The sequence below is a fragment of the Megalobrama amblycephala genome, linkage group LG16 (genome assembly GCF_018812025.1).
Source record: "Megalobrama amblycephala isolate DHTTF-2021 linkage group LG16, ASM1881202v1, whole genome shotgun sequence".
Lineage (NCBI taxonomy): Eukaryota > Metazoa > Chordata > Actinopteri > Cypriniformes > Xenocyprididae > Megalobrama > Megalobrama amblycephala.
This window is the reverse complement of record NC_063059.1, coordinates 33,406,561-33,424,906: the sequence shown is the minus strand read 5'-3', so window position 1 is coordinate 33,424,906 and position 18,346 is coordinate 33,406,561. Positions and strand designations below refer to the sequence as shown.

The 18,346-nt window shown below is 35.6% G+C and overlaps 1 protein-coding gene across 2 annotated transcripts in view; it reads left to right on the top strand.

Annotated features, from left to right (window-relative positions):
- Nucleotides 1-8,320: 8,320 nt before the first annotated feature.
- gbe1b (glucan (1,4-alpha-), branching enzyme 1b) overlaps nt 8,321-18,346 on the top strand; it is a 168,834-nt gene continuing 158,808 nt past the window's right edge. Inside the window, exon 1 of one of the 2 annotated variants that reach the window (XM_048161403.1) lies at nt 8,321-8,576. In XM_048161403.1, the coding sequence (XP_048017360.1) occupies nt 8,479-8,576 (98 nt within the window). In that variant the 5' untranslated portion in view covers nt 8,321-8,478. The remainder of the gene's footprint in view (nt 8,577-18,346) is intronic. The other variant, XM_048161402.1, reaches the window with a different exon arrangement.

The following is an 18,346-nucleotide window of genomic DNA, read 5'->3' as shown; positions in this document are numbered from 1 at the left end:
TGACTCCAGCACAGGAATCGACTCTCGGTGTCGACTCTGTTGCTGTGTCCGGAATCGCTTGTTTACTGATTCTCGAATCCATAGCCTACATAATGCATGTCAGTTAAGTGCATAATGCCTATTTAAGTGCACTAAAGAGTGAACGAAATGAAGCGAGGAATTCGTACACTGACGAATCGCGTCAGAGAGCTGTCGCAGAAACTTGTCACATACATTTATGTAGCTTTCTTTAGAAAGAGAAAACAGTCATTGTGAGTTTGTAATTATGCATACCGTGTCAGCTTTAGTAGGCTTATTGATGGTAGCTTATATTATTGCAATAAATAGATTTGATTTTCCATAGTTGCATGTTCATTAAACTAACCATACATAAAAATAAAAAAAACTCACACCAATAATAAACACATTAATAAGTGTACATTATCGTATGCATTTTTTTATGTATAGTATTAACTTTAGTATCATTAACTCTCGTTTCCAAGCACTTTTAAGACAATGATCATGTGCGTTTAGCGCCATCCCGCGACCATTATCATGAGATTAATTCATTAAAGAATCCTGCTTTGTTCTCGTTTATTTAATTCTGACATAATATTCGACCACAGATGTTTTTCGTGACTTTTCTCTCGGTAAAATTAGGTATCGGCAATTAGCAATGTTGATATGCTACTCATCAAGCCATCTCTAAATTGGACTAATTTGGACAGTCTCGCTAAACGTGTGTTGTTTTAATGAGGGGATTTTAAAGGCTTCGCGTCGGGGAAAAATAAATTAAGTGGGACTGCCATCGCGGCTTATTTATGACCGTTTTGATGTAGAGTAAATGCAGTCGAGGAGTCGATTCTATCGACTCCAACAGTGGGAGTCGGGAGTCGGAGTCGACTCCAAAAAACCTGGAATCGAACACCCCTACTGTGAATTCTGAAACGTTTTTTTTTTTTGCTGTGTTTGAATTTAAATGCATGATTTTTTTATGGGTGCTTTGGTGTAGCCTACATAAATGTATGAATTATATGAAATCATATCATTTGGTTATTTGGTGTCCTTTTGGAGTCTGCAAATGTCCTTTTTTGGAAAGACATCTAAATTTACCTTGAAAACAGCTGAAAAATACAGTTTTGTGCAAATCACACTTCAATCTCATGGTTTACTTTGCTGGATATAGGCAATGATGGCAAAATGGATGTGTTAAACAAGATAAATGGTGTAAGCTTAATTTCACGATAAGTGTGCGATTAATCGTGATTAAGGGTGCGCGATTAATCGCGATCAAATAAAATTAATCTATACATTAGTGGCTGTTTAGCAATAAGCTAAAAACTAAGTAGCTCCTAGCACACATTCATATTTGGATATAGTGGATGTAGTGCAAGACTTCCGATTTATTAGCAGCTATATTCCCCGTTTACGGATCTGCAAAAACGACTAAAAATTCTGTATTATGCATGCCAGGTCAGTAGTTGCCAATGTCACTTTGTTAAGGTGCATTGTGGGACTTTTTAGGGAGGAAACGTGTCAGTGCAATGAAAGGATTTCGTGATTGAGACAGCCCTTAAAATGGCCGGCTCCCTGATCAATGCCCTGACTTCTGAACCAGGGAGCTGATTGAGAAGCACCCTTAGAACCATATAACAAGATGCTACAATTATTTAGCAAAGCCTTAACAACTCCCTAGCAACCCCATTATAGCATTGTGGTTTTGCATGGACAGGCAACACTCTAGCTTCTCTTTTTTTTTCTCGAGACTCTCACCCCTGCACTCCGCTGGAATGTCGATGGTGGAAAACTGACTGTTCTTCCCACTGGCCCTGAGCAATAAGAGAGTGTTTACACAGACAGTCCCACCCCTCCTCTCATCACCAACTGCAAATTTATATCTTTTCGCTGGCTGTGTTTCTAATGCACCGGAAGCGAAAAAGCTTCCTCCAGAGAACCCAAGAATTCTCACATTATCTTTTCATTTCTGTGCGTCAATACCAATTAATGTCAGGAAGAGTTTCAGAAAGTTCAACCGATTAAGTTTAATTAAATCAGAGATTTAAATGCATAAACACATTAATTATCGAAGTGCGCGCAAGATTACAAGGTTACTTTCGTTCAGGTCTGCTGTAGCTATCAAATTCTGAAATATGCTACAGGGGGGTAATATCTCTAAATTAATGGAATTAGAGAAATGATATTAATGAAATGATATTTCTCAGTACATCTTTAACTTCCCTATAGTTTCTTCAAAGATTATGAGCCTCTAGTTAAACATCTGACGTTTATGAAATGCACATTTTCTTCTGGGCTTACCTCCGGCTTGGACTAGAGTAATTGGTAAATCATAAACTAATGCCCATGAATCAAAGCATTAACCTTGCTTTTTTTTTTTTTTTTTTTTGCATCCATTCCAAATTTATAACATTTTCTGCAGCCTTGACTTTCATCTAAACCTCCACATGCTGAAAGAATCTCTCTTCTAATCAATTCAGAATCATTGACTCACAGAAACATATTGTTCTTTCATAATATCAACCTTGACTTTCTTTTTCCATTTTCATGAATATTATAATTGTGATATCTACATGCATACACTTCAGGTTTAAATGACCTCTGAATGGCAATAATATTGAAATATTACTGGTATATGACATTTTTACTCTAGATATATAGAAAAAAAACTGTCATTGCGCTGAATGTCACTAAAAATAATCATTAAAAAAATCATAAAAAAACATGCTGTTAACTAGATGAACATGTTTTCAAAGGCATAGTTGTACATATTTAATTCTGTAATGTGATTAAACATAAGAAGATTGATTAAATCCAAATGAAAACAAGATAAAGCTGCTGTGATGTTAGTCACGCTTACTGATAGTCTAATAATGTTTTAACTCCACATTAAACTTTTCTCTTAATCCTCTGCATTTGATCATACTGGACTGTTTCAAAATCCAGTGTGATGCAACCAAAGTTAAAAGAGAACGGCTTCGAGGGTCCATGCTTTGAAAAGTGTTTCAATATTATCAAATATGAGATCAACTGCATAGAACAGCACAGCAGCCGAACGTTACATTCATTTCTAAGTATGTGTTTCACTCCCATGCCATCTTCCTCTTAACACTTATTTCACAACACTGAGTATTATGAAATCACTAACTGTAGCAAATAAAAGTGAATACAGGATGTGAAGTAAGATGGCTTGAGTAAATTGAAGTCAGTTGTTTGTAAAACTCAAAGAACCAAGGTAACCTGAAGCACTAGAAAATCTTTATTTGCAGTTATTTTTTTGCTCCTTCTAAAACTTTTATGCTATTCAGTAGTTCTTATTTGTGATGTACTTTCATTTCTGTGCTTTTCAGAAACCTCTGATCTGATCCATTTGAGTTTTTATGAGCACACGTTTAAAGAATGATAAGTGAACTTGCAAATGTGTTATACAGTCTGCAGAAATCTTGCAGACTGTATAACACATCGATTTGAGGGCAGAACAATGCAAAGCAAATCATTTTGTGCTCAATAAAATTACATTAAAAAAGATGCCACTTTTTGTTGAATAAAGACAAGCCTCCTGTGGAAAGGCAGTACGCTGATGAAATATCTGTTGCTTTTTCTCGCTCTGTGAAGCTTACATGAATAGACCCACTTTATCTTTATATCTAACCTTGAAACTAAGCAAACCATATGGTGACGTTCTATCAAGGGGACATGTCACATATTGCACATCCTATTATTCAGTAGGCTGAAGGATAAAAAGATCAATAATGAACGAATACTTGGTCCCACAAGAGGGACCAAAAGTGCCTGCCCTTGTTATAAAGCCTATACGTCGAACCCCTACTTTTATATATATATAAAAAAAGTATTATTGTTAAACCTTTACATTGTTAGTTATATTATAGTGTTATACTCATAATTAATAAAATGTATCGTATGCAGATAATATAAATACTTTTATAAATAATATAAATAAAATAAAACAAATACATTTTATAATACATTTTAATTATATAAAATACAGTGGTTACCAAAGTTGACAGTTGAAACACACCCATCAAGTTTGTCACCATCTTTAATTATCTATAATCAACTTTATATATAACGGTTCTCGATAAAGAAATCTAACCTCCACCCACAGTTCTATAATATGGTTTGTTGAAAATAACAATGCGTAAAACACAGACAGAGTTAGGCTAATGTATGTTTCCTTCGACGGATACGCATTCTGGCTTCCCCTAAACTTTGTTCAGTGTGAGTGCCGTATGCTCTAATATGACCAGACATTTACGCCGGGTGTTGATAGCGCCCGAGCGCAGATGAGACCTGAACAGCTCACGTTTCTATTTGTGTTTAAACTCAGCTCATTTAAGTCTTGCCAATTTAAACAAGATGCGAAAGAGAACTTGCATTCGCTCTAAAAAGATTTGTGTGTGCACTCATTCAAAGCATGCACACAGAAAGCCACGTCTCAGACAGTGCCCAGTTCTCTATTAAGTCTTGCACTTGAACGGACAAATTCACATAAAAATTATTTCAACATGTCCGTCTTGGCGAGTATCCTACAGTAGCAGACATAGCAGGTTATGGGCCCCATTTTAACGATCTAAGTGCATGGTCTGAAGCGCACGGCGCAAGTGCATTTAGAGCATGTCCGAATCCACTTTTGCTAATTTAACGACGGAAATTAGTGTGCTGTTATAATAGGAACAAAAAGGGTTGTTCCTATTCTCTTAAAGGTGCCATCGAATGAAAAATTGAATTTACCTTGGCATAGTTGAATAACAAGAGTTCAGTACATGGAAATGACAAACACCATTGAGACACCAGTCTCAAACACCATTGTTTCCTCCTTCTTATATAAATCTCATTTGTTTAAAAGACCTCCAAAGAACAGGCAAATCTCAACATAACACTGACTGTTACGTAACAGTCAGGATCATTAATATGTACGCCCGCAATATTTGCATATGCCAGCCCATGTTCAAGGCATTACACAAGGGCAGGCAGTATTAACACTAGAACCGCCGGGGGTCGCTGTATACCTAAAACCGCCATGCGGGTAAATTTTACCCACGCACATTACACCTGTTTTTATATGGCTAAAGAACATATTATTTCACTGTATTATGTCACTGTCTTCACAAAGAAGTGTCTAGAGTCATGAAATGATTATGTCTTGTCATCAACTATATTTTTGTCCTGTTGTTTTATGTTCAAGGCTTTTTTTATGCAGGCTACACTAATCACTTTTCATAACGGTCAAGCTAAACAAGTCTGCACTGACAACGAGAATTAGAAGGAAGTAAATACATATTTGGGTGGTGTAATATTATAATTAATCATATATTAAGATAACCCATGTTATTTAAATTACTATATAGACTAGACAATAATGAACAATAATAATTCCACACACTGCATAGGATGTATGATGCGATGACAAATTCAAGCGCGCAGCTTCACCTTAATTATTTATATCCAAAGTTTATTGTAGCAATCCTGTCCTGAAGAACAGACTCAGTCTAATTATTTTCAGAGGCTCTGGATCGCTGTCAGATCAGCCGTCAGATTCTGAGCCGACCCAGGACGCGTCACTGATCTCACCACCATCAGACTCTCCTTCACTCACGGCATTTAGGGCTTCTACCACTTCGGCATCCCTAAATCGCCGGCTTTTACTCATTGTGACTTTATTTATGAAACTGATGACCGCTAATTCAGTAAGTGAAAGGCGTTGCTTAGCAATGTACAATGTTTAAACATAAGGGGACGCGAAAATGACCGCGCGAACATACAGGCATTATATAGCGGGTAAATTTGACCCGCGCGGCGCTTATAGGTATAAATGCCCCGTTTTATGATCTGGTTTTATCTAAACAATTTTTAACACCAAGGGATTGTAAATTACACAATTTTAGTAAAAGTCAATGACTGGGAGACTTGAATGTTTTATTGAAAACCTGTTATGAACATTTGAAAAACAGCCACGGGTCAAATTTACCCCGTTGGCAGTCCTAGTGTTAACGTCTGGATCTGTGCACAGCTGAATCATCAGACTAGGTAAGCAAGCAAGAACAATAGCGAAAAATGGCAGTAATAACTGACATGATCCATGATATCATGATATTTTTAGTGATATTTGTAAATTGTCTTTCTAAATATTTCGTTAGCATGTTGCTAATGTACTGTTAAATGTGGTTAAAGTTACCATCGTTTCTTACTGTATTCATGGAGACAAGAGATCCGTCGCTATTATCATTTTTTAACACTTGCAGTCTGTATAATGCATAAACACATCTTCATTCTTTATAAATCTCTCCAACAGTGTAGCATTAGCCATTAGCCACGGAGCACAGCATCAAACTCGTTCAGAATCAAATGTAAACATCCAAATAAATACTATACTCACATGATCCGACGCATGCATGCATGACGAACATTTGGTAAAGATCCATTTGAGGGTTATATTAGCTGTGTGAACTTTGTAAATGCACTGTATAATAGTCGAGAGCTCGAGGGGCAGGGGAGCGAGATGATTTAAAGGGGCCGGTGCATAGTTAATGATGCTTCAAAATAGGCAGTTAAAAAAATTAATTTAAAAAAATCTATGGGGTATTTTGAGCTGAAACTTCAGACACATTCAGGGGACACCTTAGACTTATATTACATCTTGTAAAAACTGGTACTAGGGCACCTTTAATGAGTAATGGGTGTGTTTTGTGCGTAATGCGAATAAACCAATCAGAGTCTCATCTCCCATTCCCTTTAAAAGCCAGTTGCGCACGTACCATGGAGGATTCACTATTTACATGGCGGAATTTGCAAGCGGAAAAACTGAACGCTTCTCTAGCGAGGAAACGGATCTGCTCGTGCGGATGTGCGTGAGGTTAAATCGCGCACGCAGACCATCTACAGGACAAGCCGGATTCCATCAAAGCATTTTTATTTTTATGCACACAATAATAATCTTTTACATTAATCCTTTTATTTTTAATATTTGCCATGTTTGTGTGCTGCTGCACGTCCCTGTGTGTGTAATAAGCAGAGTATAGGTGCGTTGTGCAGTCTATTTCAGTTGACTCAAAACAGCAACACGCCAACAATGCACCTGAACACACCTTGTTTTCAGACCAGCGCGCCCATAAGTAATCGAGAAAGACAACGCATGTATCAGCATATTTGATCCGTGCATTGTCTTAAAGGGACAGCAGCCTATTATTCCTGCTGTCTGTGTTTTTAATGTTAAGCAAACAGCAAAAAACAAGGAAGTCACTCACTGCTCTTGACTGAATAGTTTTTGTAACTTTAATAATGATTTTAATCTTTATTTAATTTACATTGAAGATTTTATGCAATGTTGTTTTACATTTGATTACTTTTTTCCATTTCTATACCTAAAAACTACTGTTAGAACTACCTGAAAACACTGTTTATTTTATTTGTATCTTTGCTCTGTTGTATTTATTTGCACTGTTGCTTATTTTAGTTTGATTATTTGTTCTTTATTTTTATTTGACTTTTTTCCCTGAACACATACCAGAAAACCGTGATTAAAAACATTTCAACCGTTACACCCCTAAAATACAAAATTTTTCAAATTATTAACAGCACTAATATTTATTTATTTATTTATATATATTAGTGCTGTTAATCATTTGAAAAATTTGTATAGCCTATTATTCATAATTTCACATAATACTTGTTAAATACCATAATTTTATTAAGTACTATGAAGGCCAGTATCACCAGTACCAATATTGCTACTTATTAAATCTACTAAAATCTATTATTTGTTATCCCTATTAAATCAATATTAAATATTTTTCTCAATATCTGGGGATGAAATTAATAATTATAGCCATTCAACATTAGAGTATTAGTACATTTTTAACCATTTAATATGGTTTAAAAAATATAACATTTATTGACGTGAACTTAAAACCATCTTCACATAAGCCCATTATATATGCTAGCAATATATGTTATTCATATTCATATTATTATAAAAAACAGTATGGCAGGTCATACTACATGACAGGAAATTCATGCACACTAACCATTATTTTTCATTCTTAGATGATGCATTACTGTTCATATTCGATTGCCTTTTATCATATATTACATTTGCAGTGTAACAGTGATATAGACAGTAGAGGGTCTGTCCATGTCCAGTTTGAACTTTGTCAAGGGCAAAAAAGTTCAATGATTACACTCCCCGCCTCCCCCCAAAATCATCATCCACTCCCTAGTCTAAACGCTTCCGCGGTTCCCTTAAAGCACCACGCTGTCATTTAAGAACAAACATGAAAAGTGAGCGCATGAAGCCACATCCTCTCGTTTTCATATGGGCAGGGCAGAATAAAACATGACCCTTTGACTGTGTCTCAAATGACAAACCGCTACTAATTGCTCCCTAGTGAAAGCAGCAATCTCACGCTTTAAACAAACGAGGTAGTCAGTGCTCGATTGCTCTGGTCTCAGTGGTCTGGCGCGAACATGGCAGATTCAGAGGATAATGTTACAATTCCTCTCTTGAACTCTCTTTTGCAAATGGATCCTTACCTCAAACCCTTTGAAAAGGACTTCCAGAGGAGGTAATACGCGCTTTTAAGAGTTATTTGCATCTTGTCGCTGGATAATAATCCTGTTCCCGTCCCAAATGCACAATGACACGCATGTCTGTCAGTCAGCCCTTCACACCCGGTACTTTTGACTTGTTATATTAATTCAGTGTAGTGTCCATTAAGAGACAGCTGCTGTATGCTCGCCGCCTGGATGTGTACGTGCTATGAGTGCTCTACTGAATATGTAAATGTGGACATCTGATGGTTACTATGGAAGGTTGATGGCGATGACAGTTCACTTCTTCTGAACACGTTTCAACTCCAGGACCAAATAATAAAATGCTGCTTTAAGGCAGTAGAGCATCAATTTATTAGTGCGTCATAGTCAGGGCTGACAACTGTCACTCATTCAGCGTGAGATTCTGTTCTCACGCTCTGACGCCACACATCCATTTTCACTCATAGTGCACTATTAGTGTGTACAGCAATAATAATAATAATAATAGGTATCAAATAGGTTACAGCTTAGTCTGACGTCAATATGAATTATTATGAATTGTCAAGAAGCCAGCACTAGTCAATAAGGAAGAGTAGATTATGCAGACACTTTTTTGCTGTAAAATACCCCAAAACCACTAGGCCTGTGTTATATATTTTTTTCACTTGAGTACTTACAATATCCCAAATGTTTCCAACTATTTGTAAATCGTGAGAAAAATGCAATTTTAACCAAGGCTCCGGGACGTGTGAGGAGTCGCCTGTCAATTGCGTCATACCCGCGTTACCCTCGGTTTCTGGTTTTATTTTGTAGAAACCATGGAAACACCAAAGACGCTTTAATATATTACACGTTTAAATAGACAAGGGGACAACTGTTTTGATATATTTATAGACAGAAAACAAATTATTGCTCAAAATGTTTAGTCTTAATGTTTAAATCTAATTTTCTTGATTTTTTTTTTTTTTTTTTTTTTTTGCTGCGTGTAGCCTACCATGCTTTACCATGCCTCAGAGAAAAACAATATTTTGTCAAGTAGCTGACATAGCATAATCAGAAGCAGCTTTATTTTTAGTAACAGTAATACAGCATTTTCTCCGTCATACAATACGTTTTAAAATTAATTGCATGCCATTTATCAACACAAGCCATCCAGTATTTAATATGATATTCTAAAATCGATCTATCTTACTGCAGTGTGTCTCAAACAAGTGTCTCACAGCTGCTGCCGAGCGAACGCTCAGAGTAACATTATAACATTTTCAACACACTCGATTGTATCTAATATGATAAACAGAGCTGCGTTACCTCATAGTGGAAGCGGCGCCGGCGACTGTGGCATAATAAAAGTTCCACTGCTCGTGAGGCGTGTTTTGAGGAGTTTTCAGCTCCCACAAAACTCGGTCCTGCTCTGCTTCATACTACAGTAATGTTAATAATCGCATCCATGAACATGATTTCTTCCTGAGTCCTATCCCTATTCTTTTGCACCGTCCGTTGAGGTGAAGACCACATGTCCCAAGATTCCGCTCTCAAACTTGGCGTCATCAAGCTACGCCTTTGTTTTGAATAGGCCTCTAGCGACCTCTAGCGCACAGAAAATATTACATATTGCACCTTTAAGGGTAGGTTGGGTTAAGATGCCCCCTGGGGCAAGACCCCCCTATATTTTTTTCTCCTGACCATAAGATGAGACAAAATCTCATCTCAGCACTTTTGATGAATGACTACACCATTTATTTATTTTTTAAATTTTGTCATTTCCATCTTTGTGGGTCCTAACACACCTGTATTGTGATGGGGACACCATACTGTCAAAAAAAAAAGAAAGAAAAAAAAAATCACTGTCCTTCGGGTGAGATCCTAACTCTCTATAGCCAGCTTTCCCCATTGGCCTCTGTCCATCATCATGGCCTGATTGGCTTCATCCCTCTGTGTCTTCTCCATTAATAAGCTGGCGTGTGGTGGGCGTCCTGGCGCAGTATGGCTGCTATTGCATCATTTAGGTGGAGGATGCACGTTGGTGGTGGTTGAGGAGATTCCCCCTTCCATATGTAAAGTGCTTTAAGTGTTGAGAAAAGCGCTATATAAATGTAACAAATTGCTATTTTATTTACTGTCCACCACTGCTGTTGGGTATGCAGAATTTCTGTAAATATGGCATGGAAATGTAATATTTAAATATTTGAAATCGAAAATCTAATATTTATATTACATCCTGTCTTTTGAGATGCTTTCAGGCAGCATACTGTAGATGTATCCTTCTCAATTTTTGAGCAGTTGGTAGAAAGAATTCAAATAGCATCTGAAGGCATTTATTTTTGGCCTCTATATTATAAGGCAGGGGTCAATGTTCCCCTTGGATTCTCCAACGCGCACTGTAATGAGATCATGTGACAGCACAGGAAATCGGGCAGGAAATCCAAACGTTCGCCAGTCATCCTTCGACCTCAAATATGGCTGATCATTTGAAACATGTTGTAGTAGCAAGTTTACATTAGGGCTGAGAGAATAAATAGATTCATCTTGATTCATGGATCGATTCTGAGATTTTCCGAATGCATCGTGATTCTCTCTTGAATCGACTCTGAGCTTAGATTTTAACAGCAGATGGCGCTCTAGGCTAGTTTTTAACTGCACACTAAAATGCTGGTGAAGAAGATCGCTCATGAGTTCGCCTATGTTCTTGCACCTCAGAATGCTTTTATGACGCAAGATTAAAGGGGTTGTTGAGTATGATTTTACTTTTTTAACTTTAGTTAGTGTGTAATGTTGCTGTTAGCGCATAAACAACATCTGCGACGTTAGGGCGCTTAAAGTTCAAAGCAAAGGGAGATATTTTCTTTTAAAGAATTCTCTGTTTAAGGACTACAACAAATGGCTGGTAGGGACTACAACAAGCTTCTTCCCTAACCCTAAAATTAACATAAACCCTGCCCCCCCAGAACACTCGACAAAGTGTTGAGGCCATGTTATTGCAATACAGTACATAAGACAAAGGCAATAGCATGTCATAAAAGCAACAAACGTTATAACTGAAATTAAACTAAACTATACCTGTTCTATCTTCATGCAGCATAAATTCTCTGGCTCTGTAGGATCTTACAACAGTTCCCACACAAGCAATTTATAGATTATCATGACGTAATATGCTAATCAATGACTTTAAGATCATCCACTAACCATTCAAAAACATCCTTTTGTTGTTTTTGAATGGTTAGTTCCAAATTATTATGCAAGTGACATATCGGTAAGATTTCAGTAGAATAAACATTTAGATTTTAGTTTTTCTAAGAAAATGTTTGTTTGTTTGTTTATTTATCCATGTCTTTTTATATAACTGGTATCAATCTCAGACAAAATAATTTGCCAGGTCTGTGGAAACCCTACTTAGAGGTTGTTCCACATTATTAAGCAAGTTAATAATTTTTTAATAGCTGCCCTTTTAATACAATTAATTTTTTTGACAGGAACTTTCATTAATAGACCTTTATCTGACCGAGTTCTGCTGTGCTCTAAATCACTCACAAATCTTATGATAATTCAATAATCTCCATTCAGTTTTCACACAATATTAGTTGTTTTCATGCCTTTTGCACAACATTGCACCATTTCATGCTTTTCATCTTCAGAAAGATCTTTCTTCCTCCCCATATTGCATGAGAACTGTGACTTGCTTAATAATGTGGAACAACCTCTAAGAAGGGTTTCCATAGACCTATAATTAATTATTATACTTTACATGGATAAATCCTACATAATCCTTTACATCCTACATAAATGTGCAATATTATTAGGCACATATCCAAGTGTTTGTGCGAAGTGTGGAAGCTGAAGTATTAGCGTGCTTACTGCATGATGAGGAGCTATTAGCGGAAACCGCATAGCGGAACAGGGATGTCCTGTCTATGCATTAATAAAAACCCTAAAATGACCCCCGTTGAAACAGTCGGTAATTCGATAAAAACTAAAATTATATTCATATTATATTATTATATTCAAATTCATATTTTGACTTTTTTGTGTGTGTATTTGTCCATTTAAGCACACAATAATTAATTAAATAAATATAAACATGCGATTAGTTGACTAATGGTTTAAATGAATGACTACTAGTTGACTAGAAAAATCTTTAGTCGTGGGCAGCCTCTAGTATTCAGTATTGCTTAGTATGCAGTACGCTACTATTCAATTCATAGCCATACAAGCATGCTTAAAATGAGTGGAAAGAGAAATATTATTAGCCGCACTTATTAATACAAAAAGACCTACAGGAAAGTGATGGATGACTTAGGGTGACCACCTTGAATTTCTAATTATAATGTCACTCATAATTATAGTTACAGTTTAACAGAGTTATATTTGAGTATATGAACAGTGACGCACAATTGGTACTCCAGATTCTGATTTCTTATGCCGGGAGACTTTGAGTGCTCTGTACCAATTAGATGGCACTTAATTGCAATCCAGAGAGTGACACTGTCAGCAGTCGTATGCTCACCACTCCGCTTTAATGCATGGTATACGGGGTCCTATGGCACCTTCTTTACTTTTGATTATAATGATAACAATGCCTAATTGCGCTGTTGCGCACATTAAGTGTGCGTGGCACAGTCTGCATATTTATGACTCGACATTCTCCATTCATTAGTGCCACAGAGACCACTGACAAGTGAAATGGAGTTCTTCATTATCTTTTTAATTAACACCAAAGTCTTGAGGGGTAGCCATCGAGGTATCTAAAAACATGGTACATGGTTTCTAATTTTACCCCTCTCTGTGGAACTGGTTTCGAAAGTGGAATAATGTTGTGTGAAATGTGTGTCACGGATTGACTCAGAAAAACCACATGGGATGTAAGAAACTAAGATTATTAAGGAGACTATACTCTTCTTAGCGTGTTCCGTAAAACTCTTTTGAAATGAAGGTTAATAACATTTCAGATTTCTGTGCTACTTTCATTTGCTCTGGATGAGAGAGCCCATAGGAATGGGAAATTGCAATTGAGATCTCTTTAACATCTCAATTGTTTCTCCTAGATTGCAGTGATAATTATAGAGAGCAAATTTAGAATAATAAACCATTTCTGTCATATAAGGGGAAAAAATGCTTCTGCAAATCATTATTTTGACATAAAATGTTTTGAGATAAAAGGTGATAATTATGACAAAAAGTTGAAATTGAGACAAGTCGATTTTGACAGTTGAAATTTACAAAGTCGAAACTGATATAAAATTCCAAATTATGAGATAAAAAGAAGTCGAAATGAGATAAAATGTCAAATTATGAGATAAAAAGTTGAAATTGAGATGTCAATTTCAACTGTCAAAATTGACTTGTCAATTTACAGTCGAAACTGATATAAAATTCCAAATTATGAGATAAAAAGTCAAAATTATGAGATAAAAAGTTGAAATTGACATGTTTTTAAATTATGAGATAAAAAGAAGTCGAAATTATGAGATAAAATGTCAAAATTATGAGATAAAAAGTTGAAATTGAGATGTCAAAATTGACAAGTCAATTTTGACAGTTGAAATTTACAGTCGAAACTGATATAAAATTCCAAATTATGAGATAAAAAGAAGTCGAAATTATGAGATAAAATGTCAAAATTATGAAATGAAAGTTGAAATTGTCAATTTTGACAATTGAAATTTCGAAACTGATATAAAAAGTTGAAAGTATGAGATAAAACGTAAGAAAAAATGTATAAATTGATGGTCATAATTATGAGAAAGTTGAAATTATGAGATAAAAATGAGAAATTATGACATGGAAAAAGTTCAAATTATGAGATAAAGAGTCATTATGACAAAAAGTTGAAATTGACAGTTGAAAATTTAGATAAAAAGTCATAATTAAGAAATTCAACTTTGAGTAATTAACTTTTTTTATCCCATAATTTGGACTTTTTTTCAATTTTCACTTTTTGTCATAATTATGAAAGCATGTTTTTTCCTTTATGTGGCTTACATACTTCTCAGATATTTCTCCAGACAAAGTCTCCAGTAATCTCATGTGTGTCCTGTTGCATTTCAGAAGAGATGGCCTATCAGGAGCATGCTCACATTTGCCCATATATTAATATTTACAATAATTGCTTATTTTAATGATTTCAAAACTTAATTTATTTTAATGTACATAAAAATGAATGCATTTTTATTTAATTTGAACAGTATTTTAAAATGTTGCAAGCCAGATTTGATCTTGAATCTCCTTCATATGCACCACAGCTTCATAGAACCGCTGACTGTTATGCTACAGCTCTAACATCTAGTTACTGAGTGATAAAAGTCCATTACATCTCCTGAATTATGTAAGCAATACATTTTCTTGTGGCAACTGAACATTAGATGGTGGTGAAGTCTTTTGGAAGTAAGATGAACTTTGTTTTATTGGTTTTTGGTGGTTAAACCCTCCTATTGAGCTCAGACGGATTGCAAAGGGTCATGCTCTGATAAACAAACCCTTTTAATAGGGTGAACAGAAGAGCGGTGCATGTGCTGATTTTAACAGAGGTTAATCATTTACACATTGCCCTGAATATCAGTAATCAGCATGGGCAAACAGAAGCTGTTTTTCACCTGATCTCTCATAAATATTAAGTTTAGCAAATTTCCCCAGCTAGCATAAGTAATGAGATGATGCAAACTTGTAAGCATTAAAGGTGTACAATATAACAACTAAACAAAATATATGGATGTTTTGAAAAACACAATTTTTTAATTATTTTTTTTGTGATACACTATTTACACCGATTTGACATTTTTTTTGTGCTACTATTGTGATGTATTTCAGAGTGAAAACGAATATTGAATGAGAAAAATAGAGAGCGGAGCTTGATTATATATTTTTATACAAATATAATGCTTTCTTAGTTTTAGTTTTCATTTTAATTACCTTGTAATACAAGGTAATAATAATTTCATTTTAACTTTAACTTGTATGTATAATTTTGCTGTAATAATGTGTATTTATTAGAATACAAAATAGCATCAGTCACAACAAACAAAACAAAAAACAATACCAATACAGATTTTTTTGTTTTTTTGTTGTTGTTCTTGGCTGGTCCAGCTCCAAAACGCTGAACAGACATTTTCTTTGGCTCTTTTGACTCAGGCTGCCTATTCAGGCTTTCTCAAGCCAACATCAAAGTTTGTTTACAAACTTTAGCTTCTAGTTTTAATTTGCTTTGAAACGGAAGTTGCGATAGTCTTTTCTTCCCTATTGTGAGTGACGTATATATCTAAGCGAAAATGTATGGCGGGAATTGATTTGTCCTTTCTTGAATTGATTGTATCGCAGGAAGTTGTGCATTGCTAACTAAATGGAGGCAGATCTGAATTTGGAGTCAGTTATTGAGGATATTTAGTCCCACCTTCCTCCGAGACGCACGTCATGAAGAGAACAAATGTTGTTTTTTTAAGAGGGAGGGGAGGTTATCGTTTTTGATTAAAGATTATGAGATTACGGATTTTAAAAGAAATGCATGTGCATGGAAAATCATGTATAATAAGCACTGTAACATTCTGTAAAAAAAAGTAAGAAAGGTCAATTTTGATTTCATGGTGACTTGGATTTTAGTAATTCAGCTTGAACTAATTTTATTTCAATTAGTTGCCAGGACAATATTTTCATTTAAGTTTAAGTTAAATATTTATATTTTATTTAATTTCAGCTTTATTTCAATTAACAAAATTATTTATTTTATAGTAAAAATTGATTTCTCAATTTTATTTTATTTCTCGATTTCTCATTTTGAAGAACCAATATCGATTCTTAAATCCAAAGAATTTGCCGTTGTAGTGCGCCTTCCATCCAATAAAGCACAATGAGCTTTGTGCTTTGTTACTTCTGATATGAAACAAAGTCTCAGCTTTCAAATTCTGCACATTTTCAGATCAAGCGATGCTGCAGCGCAAAGCGAACTGGTCATCTTTTCCGCTTTACTACTACTTATATCACGAAATAAACTTGAATGAACATCAGAAGGTATGCTGACAGCCACCTTTTAAATGATTTTATTTAAAATAAATTAATCAATAAATAAAAATGAGTAGAAACATATTGTAATTAAAAATGTGTTATAAAAAACGTCCTTATGTGTCGTTTAAAGGGTTAGTTCACCCAAAAAATGAAAATAATGTCATTTATTACTCACCCTCATGCCGTTCCACACCTGTAAGACCTTTGTTAATCTTCGGAACACAAATTCAGATATTTTTGTTGAAATCCGATGGCTCCGTGAGGCCTCCATAGCCAACAATGACATTTCCTCTCTCAAGATTCATTAATGTACTAAAAACATATTTAAATCATTATTAATATTATAAAGCGACGAGAATATTTTTGGTGCACCAAAAAAAAAAAACGACTTATATAGTGATGGCCGATTTCAAAACACTGCTTCAGGAAGATTCGGAGCATAATGAATCAGCGTGTCAAATCAGCCGTTCGGAGCGCCAAAGTCACATGATTTCAGCAGTTTGGTCTGAATCATGATTCGACACAGAAGAATCGTAATGCTCCGATGCTTCCTGAAGCAGTGTTTTGAAATCAGCCATCACTATATAAGTCGTTATTTTTTTTTTTTTGCCGCACCAAAAATATTCTCATCGCTTTATAATATTAATATTGAACCACTGTACTCACATGAACCGATTTAAATATGTTTTTAGTACATTAATGGATCTTGAGAGAGGAGGTGTCATTGTTGGCTATGGAGGCCTCACGGAGCCATCAGATTTCAACAAAAATATCTTAATTTGTGTTCCGAGGATTAACGAAGGTCTTACGGGTGTGGAACGGCATGAGAGTGAGTAATAAATGACATTATTTTCATTTTTGGGTGAACTAACCCTTTAAATGGAAGTGCCCCAAATAATCAATATTGAATCGAATCACAAGCTTGTGAATCTAAATTGAATCGAATTGTGAATTAATTTTTTTTTTTTTTTTTAAATGAATAGTACATGTATTTTACATAAAATATTATATATTTTGAATAATATTATATACTGTAGTGTAATGCATTAATTAAATGCTCAGAAATTGTTAACATTCTGTATGCTTTGTTTCAATCCTGATAATCATTCATGATCAGTGTGAACAGAGCAAGTGTATCACGCTTTTCTTTCTTAGTATATATTTCTTTCTCAGACACTTTGATGTTTGTTGCATACAGATTTCACATGGCTCTTGCCCTTAGAACTTCGAATTTTGCTTCACTCAGTAGTCTGGTGTTTTTGTAGCACAAGTGGTTTTTTAGTGTGTGTTTATGAGATGACTGGGTCATGCTGAACACACATCTGTGTGTCAGGGGGCATTCCAGCAGCAGCGAGGCTTTTGCGGACTCTGGAGAGCTCCGGGCGAGCCTCACACACCTGTCTGGCCCCTGAATTCCCTTCTCCTCCCCATATATAATTGTATATAGGCAGGTGCCAGCGCAATAGCTGCTCGGCTCTTGATCAAACCCAGCATCAGAGGCCCCTGAGCAACAGGAGTGTTTCTTATGAGTGCAAGCGTCAAAATCAACAAGGTCTTGCGGGCAGCTCTGAATCACGCTGTGCATCACCAGAGGGAATGAAGTGTCAGGAATTCAGATGACTAAAGAGACTCTGTAAACTTCAAACTGGGATTGATATGCGTTGCCCTGATCACTTGTTTTCTGAGCTTCAGAAAAGTTGTGATGTGGAACTTCTTAAACATTTTTAGATTATGAACCGTTGGTGCACAAAGTAGAACAGCAGCCTCCTTTTATGTCTTGAAGTGAGAGATTCTTGATTTTGCAATGTTTCTT